Consider the following 19,736-nt stretch of genomic DNA (forward strand, 5'->3'; position numbering starts at 1 on the left):
TTCTGAATTTGGTAACAAGGAAAACTGTAACTATAACTATCTGGTCTTCAACCCCATCAAATAACCAGGAAGGATATAATATTACCTGAGTAAACAGGAAGTGCAGAGCAAACGCTTTTCAAAACTATAGAAACAACAGAGACAGCTGTATTTCTTAATTATACATTACATTTTTTAATGAGCTGCACAAGTACAATACCTTAAACAACAGTAGAAAACATATACAGTATAACAAAAATAACCTTAAATTTGTATAAATATACAAAAATATCTTAAACAAGAGTAGAAATGCCGGGTGGTGGTGGCGCATGCCTTTAATCCCAGCACTCGGGAGGCAGAGCCAGGCAGATCTCTGCGAGTTCGAGGCCAGCCTGGGCTACAGAGTGAGATCCAGGAAAGGCACAAAGCTACATAGAGAAACCCTGTCTTGAAAAACAAAAAAAAACAAAACAAAAAAACAAGAGTAAAAACATATATAGAGTATGTTCTAACAAAAATAACCTTAAATTTGTATAAATATACAAAAACATCTTAAACAAGAGTAGAAAGATACATAGAGTATGTTGTAACAAAAATAACCTCAAATTTGTATCACTATACAAAAATCTAAACCACTGCCCACTGCCCATAAACCCCACTCGCGTGCTTTGTATCAGAGCCTCTTAAAGGAGCCATGCCTCTGTGTGCCACCAGCACCAGGCCTACTGAGAACTTTTTTTTCCCAGCTTTTTCAGGCACTGTGTGGATTTACATGCAGGACATTGGTTGCCAAATGTAGCAAGCTTTCTTGTCAGACTGTCTTTGGACCACCAGCCCCGAACTAATGACATGGAGACTTAGTAGTAATTATGAAAGTTTGGCTGTTAGTGTAGCTTGTACCCATCTGGCTCTTACAACTCAAATTAACCCATTCCCATTCATCTAAATCTACCTCGTGGCTCAGTTACCTCTGCTCTGTACCATATGTCTGACTTCTTCAGAGTCTCACTGGTGTGTCCACCTCTCTTCTTCCCAGACTCTTCTCTGTCCCCAGAAGTCCCGTCTAACTTCTTCCTGCCTAGCTATTGGCATTCAGGTCTTTATTAAGATAATCACAACAGTGTATCTTCACACAGTATACAAATACCCCACAATAGAAGCCACATTTGGAAATACAGTTTGGCAATAGTTTGAAAAATAGTTTGGCAGTTCCTTGCATTGTTCAACAAAAATAGTATAATCCAGCAATTTTCCTCCTAAGTATAGATCTAAGACAAAAAGGAAAAATACCAAAACATTAGAGGCAAATACTCATGTCATAGTAATTCCTAACAACAGAGAAGTCAGGGATAGCTCAAATGTTCATACCTAATGAGATAAGAAAGTGCGTTACTCAAACACAATGAAATACTATTTATCAATAAAAAGGAGTGATGTAAGGTGAATGTCCCTAACCCGAAAATCCAGAATGTTCTCAAATCTAACATGACACGGGAAAGCTCCCATTTCCGATTTTGGACTTGTTCAACTGGTAACATCTATGTAAATATTCCAGGATGAAAAACTCTAAAATCTGGTCCTAGGCATCTCAGATAAGGGACACTCAATCAGTGCTGATACATGGTGTAACACTAGGAACTCTGAAACAATTATGCTACATTTAAAAAGCCAATTATAAGAGACCACACGGCTGCATTTACATGAATTGGCTTAGAAAGAGCAAATCCTACAGACAGGAAATGGGTTAATGAATGCAGATAATGGGGGACAGTGGGAATGAGAAGGCAGCTCAGGGGTACAGGATCCGGGGAGACAACGATGTTCTAAAACTGGTTGTAGTAATGATTCTACAAGTCTGTAAGTGTTTGAAAGGTCACCAAATGATACATTCTAAATGTCTGTGAGTTATAACTCGGTAACTGCTGAGAAAGGAAGTTGAGGCTGTTGGGACGGAAGTACCTAGCAGAGGAGCCCCCCCCCCCCCCATTCTGCTCTCACCACAGCTCTGTCCTTTTCTCAACAGTTATGAAAACGCCACCATTGAGACCTTCTTAACGGGGAGCTGGTCTGTCTTCTGGGTGAAGATGGCCTCCTGCTGGATGTGTGTGATCCTGTACCTGTGGACTCTGGTGGCCCCTCTTTGCTGCCCCTCCAGGCAGTTCTTGGTGTAAGGATGTCCAAGTGCCCCGTGGCTCAGCAGGCCTGCGCCCCACTCTGGAGGGCTGCCCTTTGAACGTGCGCAGCAGGGTGCCCTGTGAAAAACTGACATTCTCTGGCTATCTTACGTGGGTCTGACAGTGCTTCCAGGGAACAAAATCTCCCAATTAGCAATTAGTCTAAAATCCAAAAGGAAACTACCAGTTTGACAAACTACGGGAATTGAAATCTTTAGCCAAGCTGATAGGTGCGGTTATGTCTTTATGCCTTACCCTAAGTGGTAGCTGAAGCTCTGTTGCTGTTCTTCTGGGGTGTGTTTTAACCAGAACAGAACTCAGGACACAGCATCCATCACAGGGATGAAAATGGCCTGGCATTCTCATCCTTGGTGTAAGGAAGCAAAAACAAAAGCATTGAGTCCCCAGCCCTCAGGTGGGCCTTGACCTCTGTCGCTCACTCTTGCCTCCCGGAGCCCTCCCAGCTCCCTGTTTATAGAGTCCAAGAGGAAGGTCCTCTACTCTCAGCTACTTCCCTGTGTCCCTGCCCCAGCCTTTGAGGTCACGATGCTGGGAGTCAGGGCCTTTCCTCCCCGCCCTTGGCAGAGGTCCTTCATTCTTGTCGGGGTAATCTTTGTAATAATGTGAAAAGCACAATTTGATCTCACCTCCATGGAATTCTCCATCATCTTATGCCTACCCAGTCCGAGTCTGCAATAACTATGGCGCTTATTTATGGTGATGTTCATGTGACTGTAGAACAACATTGTTTTCCTTGCCGGAGCAGCAGAGGATTGCAGCTCTTAACTTGTGTCATTAACAGAAATGCTTTAAGGGTCTTAGCAGGAAAGTTGATTCTTGGCTGCAGCTTCTCAGCCTTCTCAAAGTGTTAAGAGAAGCCCCCTGCCCCCCTCCCCAGCCTTCCTCACTTGTGCAGTGTGCCCCAATGTTAACCTCATGGCTCCCTTGAAGTAGAGAGGTTAGGGTGAGGAGCGTCAACAGAGCTCACCGGACAGATCTGGACAAGCCGTGAAAGTGAGAAATTAGACTTAAATGCAAAGGTAGGTGGCTGGGGGCATCTCACAAAGCCAAGGAAATTTCCCAAATCTGCTTTTGGAAAGGAATGCTCACTTTATGCGTTTTCAGTGCTGATGTTCTTAGTCCAGGATATTTCCCTGTGCCAAGTCTGCTGAAGACTCTGGTGGAGTAGAAATACTCTTTAGACATCCCAGAAGAACTCAGTCTAGCTGGTTTTTTTCTGTGCCTATCTGAACAAGTCAGGCAGAATTGGGACCCACCTAAGCCTGGTTCCCATGTGCCAAAATGTGGATTCTTACTTCTACTCACTCACTAAAAGTGCCGCGGCGGGTAAATGGGGTGGATTCTTTGAAGAACTTGCCTGATTTTCAGTGCTTGAGATCCCCTTTTAAAGGGTGCACAAATAAGGACACCTTGTTTGTACACTACATCACAATTCCTTGTTTAGGTCAGGGGCTCTTTAAATTCAGCAGTTTGAATACACACGAGAATCACAAAAGGCATAGGTACACACTAACTCTAAACAAGTCTAGTTAACCCAGGAGTCGGAACGTGGCCTGTGTGAACCAGCTCCATGGCAGCGGCCACTGCTGTGTCCGAAAGACATGCTATGAGAAGAAGCAGAGGCAGCTCAGGTAGTGGTGGGAGCAGTATTTTCCTCCTGCTGAGGTCTAGGCAAGGCCTCTATCTGCCTTCTCTGCCCAGTCTGGCCGCCAGATGGGGTGACTTTTGAATTGGTCCTCATACCAGACCAAGGTCAGGCTGACAAGGCCACACCTTCCTGGGCTAGCCTTTGTTGGATCCCTTTCCTCTCCAGAAAGCAGCTCAGGGAAACGCAGGGCCGGGCTTCTCCGTCAGCCAGCCAGGCCCCACTTACTTTCCAGCGGCCTCAGTGGTGGCTGGGTGTGTGCCCTCCCCTTCAGAAGCTAGGTCTCGCACTAGAGGAAGCATTGGCCACACCCATCTTTACCCTCAGCTGCTAGAGTAGAATTGATGGTCCGAAGGGAGATGGCTGCACTTGAGAACTGTGGATGTCTTAGTGAGGTAGAAGTTAAGAATTCAACCTTTAATCTCAGCAGAAGCAAGGAGATCTCTGCGTGTTCTAGGCCAGCTAGACCCTGTCTCAACACCAAGTTGACATCATGGTCAGCTGTGAGAAACTACTCAGGTGGTAGTCCATTTGTGGGTTTCAGAACCCTGTTAGGTCTTTGTACTTGAGAAACTGGAAAGTGTGCCAATTGCCTTGAGTTGACAATGGCAGTGTTAACGTGCTTTAGCCACCAATAATTGTAAAGATAACAGACCTTTGCTTCCTGCCATACTCACACAGGACTATAAAAACGCATGCCTTGGAGCTGCTGCTCCGACCCCTGTAGTCATGGCAGACCTGGCAGCAGGGTGTTAGAAACCGTATGTGTTCCTCTTCCTCTTGTTTTTATGAGTAAAACACTTAAGGCGGGGGGATTCTCCTGGCAGTCTCGCTTAGACATGATACCTAGTTGGAGACTGGAGACTGTCCCCGTGTTCGCCCTTGGAAAGCCTGCCACGCCATTGCTGGGGAGTTGGCCAAGGCTTCTTGGGAAGCCAGCAGATGAATTGTTTTCCAGAGGTTTGGGGAAGTTTTAGATAGTGGGTAATCTGGTGGGGAAGGAGTTGGAGGGAGTATGGGGTATTGAGACTTTGGGGTTCTGATTCCCATAAGGAATGGCCAGCAGGAGTTTCCACACGACAGCCATGTTTCCCGTTTCACAGATGACTTCATTGTAGTGTTACTTGCCCCCTTCCCAAACTGTCCCCTCAGCCTTTTTCAAATGATGTACTTAAGTTTTGTCAGGTGGCCCATCCATCATTGGTGCTCACGTTACCCTGGAAAGGACCTCCAGAGCCGTATTTCACTTCCTGGGCTGTCCTTCCACTGCCTTTCTAAGCAGTATCTCGTGTTGGTGTACTGAAATGTGTACCAGTGCACATCATATATTCTGCTAAGAAGTGTAAGGGCCTTCAGAAATGAGACTGAACACCCAGAAAGGACGCTGGGCCCTCCTCCATCAGAAATGAGGTTGGCACCTGGGCCATAGAATCTGAAAAGGCTTTTTTTTGTGTGTGTGTGTAACTTACCTACTAGTAAACATTTTCATTTCCTGCAGAGATGAGCTCTCTAGTGTTTGGATGACATCAGCAGAGAGGAGAGCTGATTGATCACAGGGTCTTTAGTTCGCTCTTCTTTTCTGTTTTCCATCAGTGAACCATTCGCAGAGACAGTTATTTTGAAAGGCCGAAATACTTGGCTTTTACCAAAGAAGTGTATTTGATTTTGTTGTAGTTGGGGAAGGGCAGGCAAATCAGGGCTGCATTTGCCCAAATTGACTTCGGCAGAAGTTTAACCACATTCATGTGAGCAAAATGATGGACGAACTCTTTAAGGTACTCCTTTGGGGAGAAAGGATCCTGGGAAATTCTCTCAGGTAAAGAAAGATCACAGCAGATGAGTAATATATGTCTTGAGAGCTATTTATAAAAATTTTAAGAGGATCATTTTGTCTTCATTTATTAAAGATTTAAACTTTTTTACTTTACAAAGAAGAACTACAAACATTTTTATAGTCATAACTGTTAATTTTTTAAAAGATTTTTTGGAAACAATTAGCTGTAGCCAAATTTCGTGGTTACGTTTTTTTCTATATTGGAGTTTGAATGCTATTTGTGTGGTAAGTCTACTGTTCATTTATAAAGGTCTCTGACATGGTTAGATTTTGCTACCTTTTAAAATTGTTGTTTTTCCCCCATTAGCCACAATACCAATTAAAGATTTGTATCTTTTTTTTTAATGCTAATTTTTCTATGAAGCACCTGAAATTGACTGGCCTTTTCCTATGTAAAAAACTCAAACTTGTTAACTCTGTACTTTAATAAAATGTAAACCTGAAAACCATATTGTTTGTTTTCTTTCTATTAGACACATGACTAAAGCCTCCAATTAGCCTTTGCCAGGGTTGGTGCCTTCACATGTCAGTCAAGGATCAAACATCTTGGCAACTATTCTTATGGTTTATAATTAACAAATAAGATTAATGGTTTGTGGTATCCAATTTAAGGTCTTGAACTACAAATAGAATTGTAGGTAGAGTTTCTCTGTCCTACCAGCTCCCCAAATAACTACACAGAGACTTAATATTAATTATAAATGCTTGGCTGATAGCTTAGGCTTGTTACTGACTAGCTCTTACAACTTAAATTAACCTATTTTTGTCTGTGTTCTACCCTATGCCCCGTGGCAGTACCTTTTCTCAGTACAGCATGTTCATCTCCTACTTCCTCTGCGTCTCACTGGAGAGTCCTCAGACTCTACCCTTCTTCCTAATGTCCTCCTAGTCTGGTTTTCCTGCCCAATCTCCTGCTGCCCAGCTATAGACCAGTCAGCTCTTTATTAACCAATGAGAGTTGCACATATTTACAGTGTACAAAGATTGTTCCACAGCATAGAATGGCTAAATCAAGCTAATTAAGATGTATTGCTTCTTTTTTATGGTGAGAGCACATATAGTTCCCCCTTGCAGCGATCGTAAGTACACTATTAAGTGCAGTCACCATGTTTTACAGCATTTCTCCTGAACTTACTCTTCTTAGCTGAAATTCTTAGTTCTCTAACATGATCCCAAAGTCCTTGGTAACCACAGTTTTATGATCTGCGTCTGAGTTTACCTTGCTTGTTTGTGTTTTGGGTGTTACAGATTGAACACAGGGCTGATAGGCAGGTCCAGTAGCACTTAGTTACAGCCCCAGCCACCCTGTCTCACTCTAGCCTGGTGTTAGAGACCATAAACAACACCTACCCCTTCTAAGCTTCCAGCCACAAACAGACATGATCCTGTCCAAGTTCACTCTAGGGAAACAATTTATTAGGCTTCCTTACAGAGAGCATTGGAAGTGGTTATGTCAGGGATGTAGGTGTTCTTGTCCCCCACACCCCCAACAGGGCACACCTGGGAAGCCTTTGCCCAGCAAGGATGAGGGCTTCCCCGTACCCACAAAGATGGTGCTTCCTTCCTCTAGTCTTGTACCTATATACCCTACCACCCACCCCCACCCCAAGGCTACATGAAATTAAGGCAGTGTCTGGATACTCAGATAACGGTCCTGTGACACTCTCCATTCCTCCATGATGAGTAGACGGTCAACAACCCCTGCTGGGATGATCTTTTTTTGTAAAGGGTGCCACTGAACTTCTCAAGATGATGATTGCTTAGGTTGGAGGACACTCACAATACTTAAATGGCCTGATTTGTATGCTTACATCTGCACTATTTTACTTAGCAAAAAACTCTTTCAAGTTACTGCGTATTGCAGGAGTCCCTTTATTTTAAAGGCTGAATAGCATTCTGTTGCATGCATACCACATTTTCTTGGTGTATTTTCTTCTCAGCCACATAGAGTAGCAAGATCATCTTGTGAAACACTGAGTTCCAGGGTGTTAGCTACTACCTTGAGAAACACAATTCATCATGCTCTCTAAAGAGCTTGCTGATGCATTCAAAGTTAAAGCCACAGTCTTCGGAGGGGTCTATAAAAGCCTGCATGACCTGTTGCCATTGCCCAGTGATACACGTCCTCAACAAGGCCACACCTAATCACTCCCAAACAGCTCCATGCCTGGGGACTAAGCACTCGGTCTATGGAGGCCGTTCCCATTGAAGCCACCACAGCACCTACATCTTGTTCACGTCGTCTCTGACACTAGAACATACATCTCCCATGTTTCACTCATGCGTCTCCGATGCCTCAAAGGATACTGGGCATGTTCTGGTGCTCAGTGAGGGGTGAAGGGAGGATTTGTGAATGATGACGGTGGAAGACAAGGCTGGTGAGGAGGCTTTGGCATGGTGCTCAGTGAGGGGTGAAGGGAGGATTTGTGAATGAGGATATCTTCTTGCCTTGTATCGTGAGGATGCCGCAGCTTTGGGTCTGCAGGACCTGCTCCTTCTCATGCTCCGCCAGGTCAGAGATGGAGTGGATGTTGGGGTGGGCCAATTCATAGCCCTGGTTCTGGGCCTGGGTAGTTGCAGGGCTGGTCAGCCGGCCAGCTCTCCTCCATCCTCACCACCAGGGAAGCTCTGCAGCTTTGCCCCTGTGCCCCAAGGAGCAAGGGGTAGGACCGGTTCTCCAGCTTCATGCCCTCAGGGCAGACTCACCCACGCCTACATCACTAGGGCCAGCTATATACTGTGTTGGTTGCCCAGGAGAGGGATGCAGGGCCACTCTCCTGGGTGTTGCAGCTGGTGAGGGGCAGGGATAGCTCTGTGTCTTATGACCTTAGGGCCAGCTCTTCCAACTGCCACAGGTGGTGAGGGACAGGGTGGGCGCATACATACAGATAAAACACCAAAGTTATGACAAGCTGGAAAAATATGAATATATCACTGACTATCTGGATCTTGAGTAACTAATATGCCCTTGTAAGACAATTTGGAAAATACAATAGGGGCTGGAGAGATGATCTAATGGTTAAGAGCACTTACTGCTCTTGCAAAGGACCCAAGTTTATTTCCAGCACCCACATCGTGGCTCACACCTATCTGCAACTCCAGTTCCATTAACTCACACCACCATATGGCAGAAGAGGGGTGGGGCCAGATCTCCAATACTCATGTTCTTGGGGCTGGCTCACCTGTGCCCTGGTCAACTGGGTCAGCTCTACCGTGCTGCCCAGGTGAGGTGCAGAACCTGCTTTCCCAGAGTGCTGCAGCTGGTGAGGGGGTGAGTCAGCTCTCCCACTTGCCTGGCAAGAGGTGAGGGGGAGAGAGACACCACATGCAGACGAGGGGGTGGGACCTGCTCACAAAGGGGTGGGGAGATGAGTGGGATCGAGAGGCATGATGTGAAAGACAGAATAAACTTTAGGGCTGGAGAGATGGCTGCTCTTCTGGAGGACATGGGTTCAATTCCCAGTAACCACATGGTGGCACGCAACCATCTATAATGGGATCTGATGCCCTCTTCTGGAGTGCTGGTGTACATGCAGAGCACTCATATACATAAATAAGTGAATCTTAAAGAATAAATTCAAAAAATTAAAAATAAGTAATATAAGAATTACATTTGGCTCTACTAGTAGCCAAGGAAATTTTGGTTATCGACTGTCAAGTAGTTTCTGAGTGCTGAAGACGCTGCTGCTGAAAACGACATTTTGTGTGCTGTGAGCGTAGCTCAAGTAGCCGAGGACATTCAATAGTGTGCATCCAGGCCCTTTCCAAAAGGGCACACCCCACCACTTGTCAATCATAACTTATTCTCCTTGTGAGTCAATGCAAACATTGTAACTATCTAGTCCAAAGAAAATTCTACAAGAGCTGAGCATTTATGGCAGGGCACACCTATAATCCCAGCACCATGAGTGAATTCCAGGCCGGTCGGGAGTGCATGGTGAGGCCCTGCCTCTGCTTTCTTTTAAAATGCCCTGCTGGAAGCTTCAGGAAGGCGTTGCTTTGGTCCACACTTCAAGGGTGCAGCCCATGATGGCAGGGAAGCTAGGGCAGCGGGAGCTCTAAGCAGCTGGTCATGTGGCATCCACAATCATGAAGAAGGGAGGCATGAATTCCTGTGCTCAGCTCTCACTCTCCTTTGTAGACAGTCCAGGATCCTAGCCTAGGGAAAGGTGTCCCTCACTGTGGGAGAGTCTCCACTCCAATGAATGTACTCAAGGTAATCCTTCACAGATGTGCACAGATGCCCATCTCCCAGCTGATTCCAGATCTCAAGTTAAAAATTAAGTTTCTTGTCATATCCTGCTCCCCCCACCCCATAAAAAGAATAGCCTACAATGTTTACAGAAATAATAGAAAAGAAATAAAATTCATCTAGGGTATATATGGAAAGGATAGGTAGCTAATAAGATGGTGATGTTGAAAAAAAAAAGTACTGAATGCATTCTAAATTTGTTGCTTGAAAAATAGTTTAGAAAATGCTGTGGGCTGCATATGTGCATATATGTACATGCATGTACATGCACACGGCCTCATGCAAGAAGTAGCTGAAGTTGCCTTAAGTAGGAGCACACACTCTCCTGTCAGCTGCAGCCTGTTGAGCCAGGAATGGACTTTTCCTCCAACTTGGGCAATCAGCCTCTCCATAGAAACTTGAAACTGTGTTTAGTTAAGGTAGCTGCTGCCTCTGTCAGCACTTGGGGGACAGGAACACAGCTCCACATGGCCACCCTCGGCAGCCTGGGGATTTCCTGTAATCTTTGGGGACCTCAATTCGGGTAAACCCAGGATCCCTGGCTTTGATTTCAAGATTAGCCATTGTGAAGCAGGGTTGGCGTTCGCTAAGAATAGAAATGTGCTCATGGAAAGAATAGAGCAGAGCAGAGAGAGCGTGAGTGTGCACGTGCCAAGGGGGAGTTGCAGTTTATTCAATGGCATTTTTAATACTGTTTTTAACCATGGAGTTTAAGAGAGAGATACTTGGGGGAGGAATAAGACACTCAAGTGCGGATATGGGCTTCTCAAGGGAGAGTCACAGTAAACGGCTTCGTTTTAGCTGTATGTACCAACTTGGTGCTATCCTGATGTATAGCAGCTTCCTCCACACTTGAACATTCCATCTGGAGACTGTTCTAGAGGGGACTTCTTAAGACTTAGGAAGTAAACAACTTAAAAGTCACTGGAAGACCCTGAAAACTGACCAAATTCAGAAGATGCCCTCCCTCCATCAAGTCCTATAAGCTGTAAGGACTGTACGGGAGAGGACTTTGGCCTGAAAGTCCTGTAGGGACATCCATAGTCCATCTTCTGCAAGTCATCATCCATGCTGTGTGCTTCGGATGGGATGGTACCCTAGTAAGGTAAATCTAAAAGCCCTAGGGCTGTGTAAGGGGTTTAAGGAATGTGCTTTTATTATAAAGAGGGTTTCTGGTGTGTTGTATATTTTGTTTGTGTTCTGACAAATAAAGCTTGCCTGGAGATCAGAGGGCAGAGCTAGCCACTAGTTAACCATAGAGCCAGGCAGTAGTGGCACACACCATTAATCCCAGTACTTGGGAGGAGGAAGTGGGAAGATCAGGAGTTCAAGGCCACCTTGAGCTACATGAGATTGAACTAGTCTGAAAGAGAAACAGAGCTGGAAGGTGGTAGTGCACACCTTTAATCCCAGCACTACAGAGGTGGAGACAGGAATATAAGGCAAGTGGAGACAGGATCTTGGCCCCCCCATTCAGTCTGAGGATTCGTAGAGGTAAGAAGTCCCGAGTAGTTGCTGCTCTGCTTCTCTGATCTTTCAGCTTTCACCCTCGATATCTGACTCTGGGTTTTTATTGTTAAGACTAATTAGGATTGTGCTTCACTGGTCAGATTCCTAGGAAAATATAGGCTTATAACCTCAAAGGGAGAAAAATTCTTAAGTGAATGTCATTTATTGTGGTGAAATCCTGGATTCTTAGATGGCAATGATGAAAATAGGAGATGTGTTGGCTAGTTTTATGTCAATTTCACACAGGCTAGAGTCATTTGGGAAAATGTTTCCATGAGACTGGCCTGTAGGTAAGTCTGGAGTACATTGATTAGTGATTGATGAAGGGCGGGGGCAACTCAGTAGGCAGAATCAGCCCTGGGTCCTGGGTTCTATAAGAAAGCGAGCTGTGTTCCTCTGTGACTTCTGCTTGGTTCCTTTCTTCAGGTTCCTGCCTTCAGGTTCCTGCCCTGACTTCCTTCAGTGATGGACTCTTACCTGAAAGTGTAAGATGAAATAAATCCTTTCTTTCCCAAGCTGCTTTTGGTCATCGTGTTTTGTCACAGCAGTGGAAACCACAAGTAAAATTTGTCCTTGTCTGGATAGTTTAGTGTAAAAAGGCCCCAAGAGAAGGAACCACTTCCTTTCTTAGCTAAAAGCCAAGAATGTCCTTGGGACTCTCAGCAGCCTCATCTTTGTCAGAGGTCAGAGATGCCAAAAGTGTTGGGGGCTCTGATCCCTGTTCTTGTTCCTGAATGATTTTCTTGTTACCTCTTCAAAGGGGAGAGTGTTAGCGTGACAATAGAGAAATACTAAGGGAAAGGCCCGGGCCAAGACAATAGAATCTCTGTCCCAACGGAGACCTAACATTCCTGTTGGACAGTGTCAATAACCTGGTCAGGGGACCCATCCCTAGGAAGGTGGGTTCACCTTAAGCCATGGTAAAGAGATGGGCAGAATAATTATCCCCTTACTGGGATACTGTACTTCCCAGTAAGTAATTTCCTTCCCAGAATTCGTGCCCTCCAGTACAGTTCCTAGAAGCCAAGCCGTCGAAAGTTTGTTTGGGTCTTCCATCCTTTTGAGGCGAGGCCTGACTCAGAAAGGTACAGCTTGTCTTTCTTTTTTTCTCATGATTCCTTGTGAAGGCTAGAACTGATGTGCTCTTTTGGTGCGTTGGGCTTCCTTATTCTTTCTCTAAAGCTGCCATCCCCACCATGTGACTGAATTCTATGACACCGTAACGCAAACAGCATGGCTTTGCCTTCTTCTCTATTCTCCTTCTCCTGGCAACTGACAAGGTTCATAGCTTGCCTTCCCTGGGATTCTTCATGCAAATGCTGGCAAAATTGCCCACAGACTTCTGTCCGAGTCCCTTCTTAAATTCTTTCATTCAGAAGACAACCTCACAGTAGAGACAGGACTAATTTCCCAGGTATCAGGAAGAGGCTCAAACCACATCCTGGTAATTTCTCCTGTCTCTCTAACCGGCCTCTCATTGAGCCACTACGTTCAGAAAGCTGAAGATGTCATTAGTGATTGAGGCACCATGGACCCCAAAAGAAAGGCCACTTGTGAAAGATAGAAGATTCAAACAGGCATGCAGAGGAAACAGGCGAAGGGCAAGAGGGAAAGAAGGAACGGATGTTCTGCATTTCCTCCTGATGTCCTGCCTTCCGTTCTAACCCACTTGGGAGGCCCAGCTTGATAAAGTGATGCCCATGGCCTCACATCTGTGGAGCACTCTCGTGACTGCTGACATTCTCACAACGGCCCTGTGGCTGGCTGTTGGCGTTCTGACCCCTTTAAAGCATGAAGGAGAATGGCAGAGTTTTCTGAAATCCTTACAAAGTGTACATTTGGTTTTAGATGTGTCACCATGCCAAGTGGTTCCCTCACCCAGCCCCGGCTCCGGCCTCTGCCTCACTCTCCATCCTACCCCTTAGAGGACCCCAAGACCTTCCCCCAGGTCTGCCTCTTCCTTCTCAGATTCAGCTCTTTCTCTTGGCTTTTCTGCTGTGGAACTACTGTGTCATGAGAGAACTGTACTTGAGTCCCAGTGAACTTGTACACAGTGCGTTGCAGGGCTTTAAGCCGCTGGGAACTTGGTTTCGCTGCTCTTGAATGTCGGACCAGAGATTACAGTGAGTTCCTGGCTTTCCCCTCAGTGGCCCCCAGGCACTTCTTTGCAGATGTCTTTTATTTGCGTTGAAGCCACAAGCCCGTCATAGTCATGGCTGGATACTTAGTGTGTGTTTTAGGAAAGGAAATATCGAGATGAGTCTGGAATATCATGTTATTGCCAGAACCCCAAAATTCTTCCAACAACTTCTTGATGACAAGCTAAGTTATGTGGAGTTAGGAATTTTATCTAGGAATGAATTTTGTTATGTGCTATGGTATTTTGTGTATATTTTCTTGCTTTTTAAGGTGAACAAAGACCAAAGTTTTAGATTTAAAATATTAATCAAGACCTCATAAGATGTAAGTAGTTATGTTTAGGGTCTGTCCGAATGTTTAAATTATAATTGTTCATTAAATATAGGCTTAGTGTCTTAAGTGCTTAAGAGGATTTTTGTCTATAGGCTAGAAAGGAAATGTTGCTTTGTTGGCTGTTTTTAGTGTGTGTGTCTTTGTGTGTGCATCCAAGCACAAGAACACGCCCTAGTGTTCATGCGCACGGGCATGTGGCGTGTGGAGGTCAGAGGTCAGCCTCAGGTATCATTCTTCTGATGCTGTCTGCCATGTTTTTGAGACAGAATCTCTCACTGACCTGGAACTTGCCAAGTAGGTTAGACTGGCTGGCCAGCGGGCCCCGGGATCTGCCTGCCTCCACTGCTCCAGCACTGGGCTTGTAAGTACTTACCACCACACCTGGCATTTCATGTAGGCTGTGGGGCCTGAACTCAGGTCCTTCCTCATGCTTGCAAGGTAAGTACTGCACCCTCTGAGCTCTCTCTCTAGGCCATTTTGTTGACTTGTAGAAATCAATGACAAAGAGATTATGGCTGGTTGTGGGGGTTCACACCTAAGATCCTCAGGAGGCTTCGTGCACACATGAGTGTGTGCATGCGTGTGTGTGTGTGTGTGTGTGTGTGTGTGTGTGTGTGTGTGTGTGTGTGGTCTCTCTTTGTGTAACTTTAATATAAAAACATAAGTTAAAACTCAAGCAAATATTTCGCCACACAAAGGCTTTCCAGACAAGAAAAGAAATTGGCAGGTGGATGTATCGGTCAGTGTAGGCTGAATTAACCCGTGGTAACAAGTGACTCCAAAAATCTCGGTGATTTACCAAAGTTATTTTTTTGTTCACATTCTCATCTAGTATGGTTGTCTGCAGCTCTGACGCACAGTCCTCTTGCTCCAGGACTAAAGCTAAAAGTGTCATCTCCCTCTGGAAGGGAGGAAGAATATGGCCCGGTCCCCAATGGCTCCTAGTGTTTTCACTTAGGATTAGTTCTTCTGTTGTCTTTTGCTTTTGGTCAAGGCAAGGGTCGTAGCCGCTCTTGAGGGCAAGAGGTAGGGATATGGACTCCTCCCACCAGGAGGGGGACCTCTAGTTACAGTTCAGACTGATGCAAGAAGGCAAAGAAGTCCCATCCTCCCGCTGGTTGGTCCAGCAAATATTCTCGACACTGGCACGACTTCCCATAACTGGAAATGAGGACAACTATAAAGATTCTTACAATTTGCTTCTCTCCCCATGGTGTGTGTAATGCCACTGTGTTCTAACCTTCAGGACAGAGTCTTTCTTGTTATTGGAATTGAGGTTATTTTGATAGTCTTTGGAAATTTTCTTCCATGAGTTAAAGCTTTTATTTTAAAATATAAACTGAAGACAGGCATGGTGGCACACGCCTTTAATCCCAGCACTTGGGAGGCAGAGGCAGGCGGATCTCTGAGTTTGAGGTCAGCCTGGGAATTCTGGGACAGCCAGGGCTACACAGAGAAACTCTGTCTTAAAACAACAACAATGTATATGAACTGAAAAATTTTTAGCCAGATTAAAATGTATTAATTTTATTTAACAAATAAATTGGATGACTAATTTGTATTTTAAAAATTTACTTTTTGTTTGTTTGTTAAAACTATCTGCTGTAACAAATGAATGTTCAAGCAATACTATTATACAAACTAATTTTTTAAAGATGTATTTATTTTTATCTGCATATGGGTGCTTTTGCTTGCATGTATGTCTATTCACCGCATGTATATAGTGCCCACGGAGGCCAGAAGAGGACATCAGCTCCTCTAGAGCTAGAGTTCAGATAGTTGTGAGCCACCATGTGGGTGCTGGGAACTGATCCTGGGTCCTCTGTAAGAATACTAAATGCTCTCAAGTGCTGAACCATTTCTCCAGCCCTCCCCCCCGCCTTTTTAAAGATTTATTTTTATTTTTCAAAGTGTGTGTGTGTGTGTGTGTGTGTGTGTGTGTGTGTGTGTGTGTGTGTGTGCACATGAATGTCGTGCCTGTGGAGGCTAACAGAGGGTACTGGATTGATTCCCTGTAACTTCAGTTACAGATGGCTGTGAGCAGCCAAACATGGATGCCCAGAACCAAACTTGGCTCCCCTGGAAGAGCAACCAATGCTCTTAACTGGTAATCGATCCCACCAGCCTGGAGTTCAATATTGGAAGGTGGTATGTACAAAACAGTGCTTTAGAGCAACATGTCTCAAGTTGGGAGGAAAATACACCCTGCAGAGCTTAGGCTTAGGTATCCTTCTCCAGCATGTCAGCTTTGTGGGACTGCCAATGGAATGCAGTATACTTGTTAAATAACTCCATTAAGTAATCTGCTTTGGCCAGTTGACCAGGGAGAGGCTTAGACTCACCTTGCACTACATGATACATTGTTTCTGTGGTTATCTGGCTCATGCCATAACATTCTGGCTTAATGTCATCAGGGAAGATTACAATTCTCTTTGGTATAAAACTTAATTGTTGCCGGGAGGTGGTGGCGCCTGCCTTTAATCCCAGCACTCAGGAGACAGAGCCAGGCGGATCTTTGTGAGTTCGAGTCCAGCCTGGTCCACAGAGCGAGCTCCAGGACAGAAACCAAAACTACACAAAGAAACTCTGTCTCAAAAAACAAAACAACAACAACAAAAACCTTAATTATTATAATAAAACTTATGTGCTCCAATATCAAGCTAGTCAACATTCCAGAAACCAATGGGGAAGGGCCTCATGAGGCCCCACCCCTCGCTGAGGAGCTATTATTGGCTGTGATGACTGCTGAGGAGGCGGGGCTCCGATACCGGAAGGTTGTCTATGCTCAGGGAAGGGCTCCACACCCCAGCACAAGCACATGCAGTCTGCACTGTTTGGGCTCAGTGGATTTTTTAAAAAAAGCCAAAAAGATGGATGCATTGGGAGAGGGACCCAGGGCGAGTGGGAGGGAGAAATTGGGTTGACACGAACAAGAAACATTGTATACAGACGGGAAGTTGTCAAAGAATAAATAAAAACTATCCTTTAAAGCTGGGTGGTGGTGGTGGCGGCGGCAGCAGCAGCGGCGGAGGGCGCCCACCTTTAATCCCAGCACTTGAGAGGCAGAGGCAGGTGGATCTTAGTGAGTTCGAGCCCAGCCTGGGCTACAGAGCAAGTTCCAGGGCAGCCAGGACTGTTACACAGAGAAGCCCTGTCTCAAAAACAAAAACAAACAAACAAACTATCCTTTAAAAATGTTGGTGTTTCCTGTGTGGCCTGGGCAGGCGTCTCCATGACAGGTAAGGTGACCTGCTGACGTCCCACACAACCCAAGTCAGAAGCTCATTTTTTAATAAAAGGGGGACCTGCAGGGTCCTGACCCCCGTTTTGGGTAACTGTTGCCTTGCTTGCAGACCTTGACCTTGATATCCTCCCTATGCTAATTCCCTGTCAGGTTCCACCCTCCTGAATGCTTAAGGGAAGTTCCTTGTCTGTGTATCCTGAATAATGGGCGTTAACACCTTAGATGCAAGATTGTAAAACATCAGTAGCGAACTTCTGCCCTCCCGGGTTCTCCCATTGTGCTGTTAGCCTGTATTTAAGACCTCCTACCCACTTCAAGAAATGACATTCGACATTTAAAATTTATATATATATACATATATATAATTGAATGAATACTGCGAATGTAATCTATGAATACCACAAATGTGATTAATATCATGAGTGTAATTAATGAATATCATGAGTGTAATTTAAAAAATAAAAAAAAATAAAAATTAAAAAAAATGTTTGTGTCTAACCTTCCATTTACTTCTTCCTCTATTTTTCATCCCTTACTTCACATAATGGCTACTACATTTCCACATCTTCCCTCCCCATCCCACCCACTGCGTGTCCTTTTCTCCACCCGGGGGATGAACATCTTCTCCACATCCCATCTTCAGTCACATGTGTGACACCCGGTCACTGCAGCTATTGCCCAACTGGACCCCCACATCTGCCAGTACCGTGATCTCCAGCATGGCCAGAAGTCAGCTCTGTTGTTGATTAGCCTTCAGTCTCTGGTCTTCCGTAGATGTCTGAACAGGTGAGAACAGGCAGCGTCCAAACGTGTACATACACATCCCAGGACTGTAGGTGTTTAGAAGGGTAGTGGAGGGTCTCGAGACAGGGGCGTGTTTCTGCATTATTTGGTGGTGGCAAGTATCCTTATATGAGAGGAAATAGACACCGCAGACAATTGGATGGGCAGGCAGAGATTAGAAGATGGAACCACCAGCCAAGGAAGGCCGACAGGCACTAGAAGCTTTGAGAGGCAGGAAATGGATCGACTGTCCTCAAATCTTCACTGGGAGAAACAGCCCTGATCACAACTTCATTCCAGACTTCAGCCTCGAGAACTGTGAGAGAATAAACTTCTACTGCGAGCCGCAGTATGCGTTAGTGATTTTGATTTTGTTTCTAACCGCAGTGTTAGGAAAGCTGATACAGCCTCGATTTTATAAATGCAGAATTATCGCTGGGACTGCAAACAAATTAAAAACTAAAAGTAGAGCCAGCTATTGACCTCAATAGCAGAGCTCTTGCCCAGGGTGCGCTGGGCTCTGGGTTCAGTGCTCAGTACTGTAAAATCAACAAAATAATGGGCAGTTGTGCAAGGCAAATTACAGGAAAAACTGGAAATGAAAGACTAGGATGGTTAACATTGGGAAGTCCGTTGGCTTAGGTAATTACCACTTAGGATCTGTCCTTCTCCTTTGTTGTGTGAGCCTGACACCTCATACCATTCAGTCAGCGGGTTCTAGTCTGGGCTTGGTACCAGACACCAAGATAATCGCTTCACCGGAACCCACATGGGCCCTGAGGTAGACAGCGGCACTCGCCTGTTCTATGATGACAACAGGCTCCGGGAGGCTGTGTCTGCATCTGTGCTCACACAAGTCAGTGACAGAGGGGACCCACTGGACCCCTGCCTTGTAGTCCGGTCTCGGCCTATGCAGTCCCATCCCTCTGCCTTTTCTATTACTGAGATTTTAGTAGTAAGCTTGCTCACTGTGCCAAAGCACTCCACAGTTCCATGAGACCAGAGCTGGGGTTGGGCTAGGTCCCTCTAGGACACAGCACCCCCTGCCCCTGCCTTGTGGGCATGTAGCATGGGGTGCCAGCTAATTCTGGCCACCTTAGGGCCTCTAGAGTGATTTGTCAGTCTCTGGGTAGGTAAGGCACATATTTATTACTTTACTGAGCCTTGGCCCTCCATGAGGAAGAGAAGTAGACGCTGGCTCCCAGCCTCTGCCTTCCCCACGGCGGATGGTGGAGCCTGGAGATACAGATGCAGGTCCCAGGGAAGGGAGGGGCCATTCATAATGGACCCTCTGGGGGCTATTCATAATGGAACTTCTGGTTTGTCTCTTGGTGCTCTGGATTAATGGGTCTGTCCCACTCTCTTTCCAGTAATGGAATAGGAACACAAAATTCATTTTCCTTCTCTCGAAGCTATCGATGCTCCAGACACAGGCCCAGGTAAAGCTGTCAGTGTGGGGAGGAATGGAAACTGTCTGGCTGTAACTCTGACAGGAAAGCCTGGTTTTAGAATTTAGAAAGGTGCGTGTAGCTTGCTTTTCTCCAAGGAGAACAGAGACAAGATGTGGTGCCAGAGAGCCAAAAGGAGGGGCCCATGTCTGCACTGGTGTAGCCAAGCGGAGGCTTTCAGCCCTGCCCCACGTCCTCCATCCTCCCAGACTCCTTGCTTGAGTTTCCCAGATGAAGCAGTGTTGATTTCTTTCGTGTGTGTGTGTGTGTGTGTGTGTGTGTGTGTGTGTGTGTGTGTGTGTGTAATTGATGCCTTCTATCCCTTTCAGCAACTTTGTAACCAATTCCACAAGAATTCCGGCAGGCTTCCCCTTT

General features: G+C 45.6%; 1 protein-coding gene across 2 annotated transcripts in view; it reads left to right on the forward strand.

Annotated features, from left to right (window-relative positions):
* Positions 1–6,102, forward strand: part of Serinc5 (serine incorporator 5) — a 108,491-nt gene extending 102,389 nt beyond the window's left edge. For both annotated transcript variants that reach the window (XM_076552067.1, XM_042261622.2), the window contains exon 12: positions 2,003–6,102. In XM_076552067.1, the coding sequence (XP_076408182.1) occupies positions 2,003–2,150 (148 nt within the window). In that variant the 3' untranslated portion in view covers positions 2,151–6,102. The remainder of the gene's footprint in view (positions 1–2,002) is intronic.
* The last annotated feature ends 13,634 nt before the right edge of the window (positions 6,103–19,736 follow it).

The sequence above is a fragment of the Peromyscus maniculatus genome, chromosome 15, assembly GCF_049852395.1.
Source record: "Peromyscus maniculatus bairdii isolate BWxNUB_F1_BW_parent chromosome 15, HU_Pman_BW_mat_3.1, whole genome shotgun sequence".
NCBI lineage: Eukaryota > Metazoa > Chordata > Mammalia > Rodentia > Cricetidae > Peromyscus > Peromyscus maniculatus.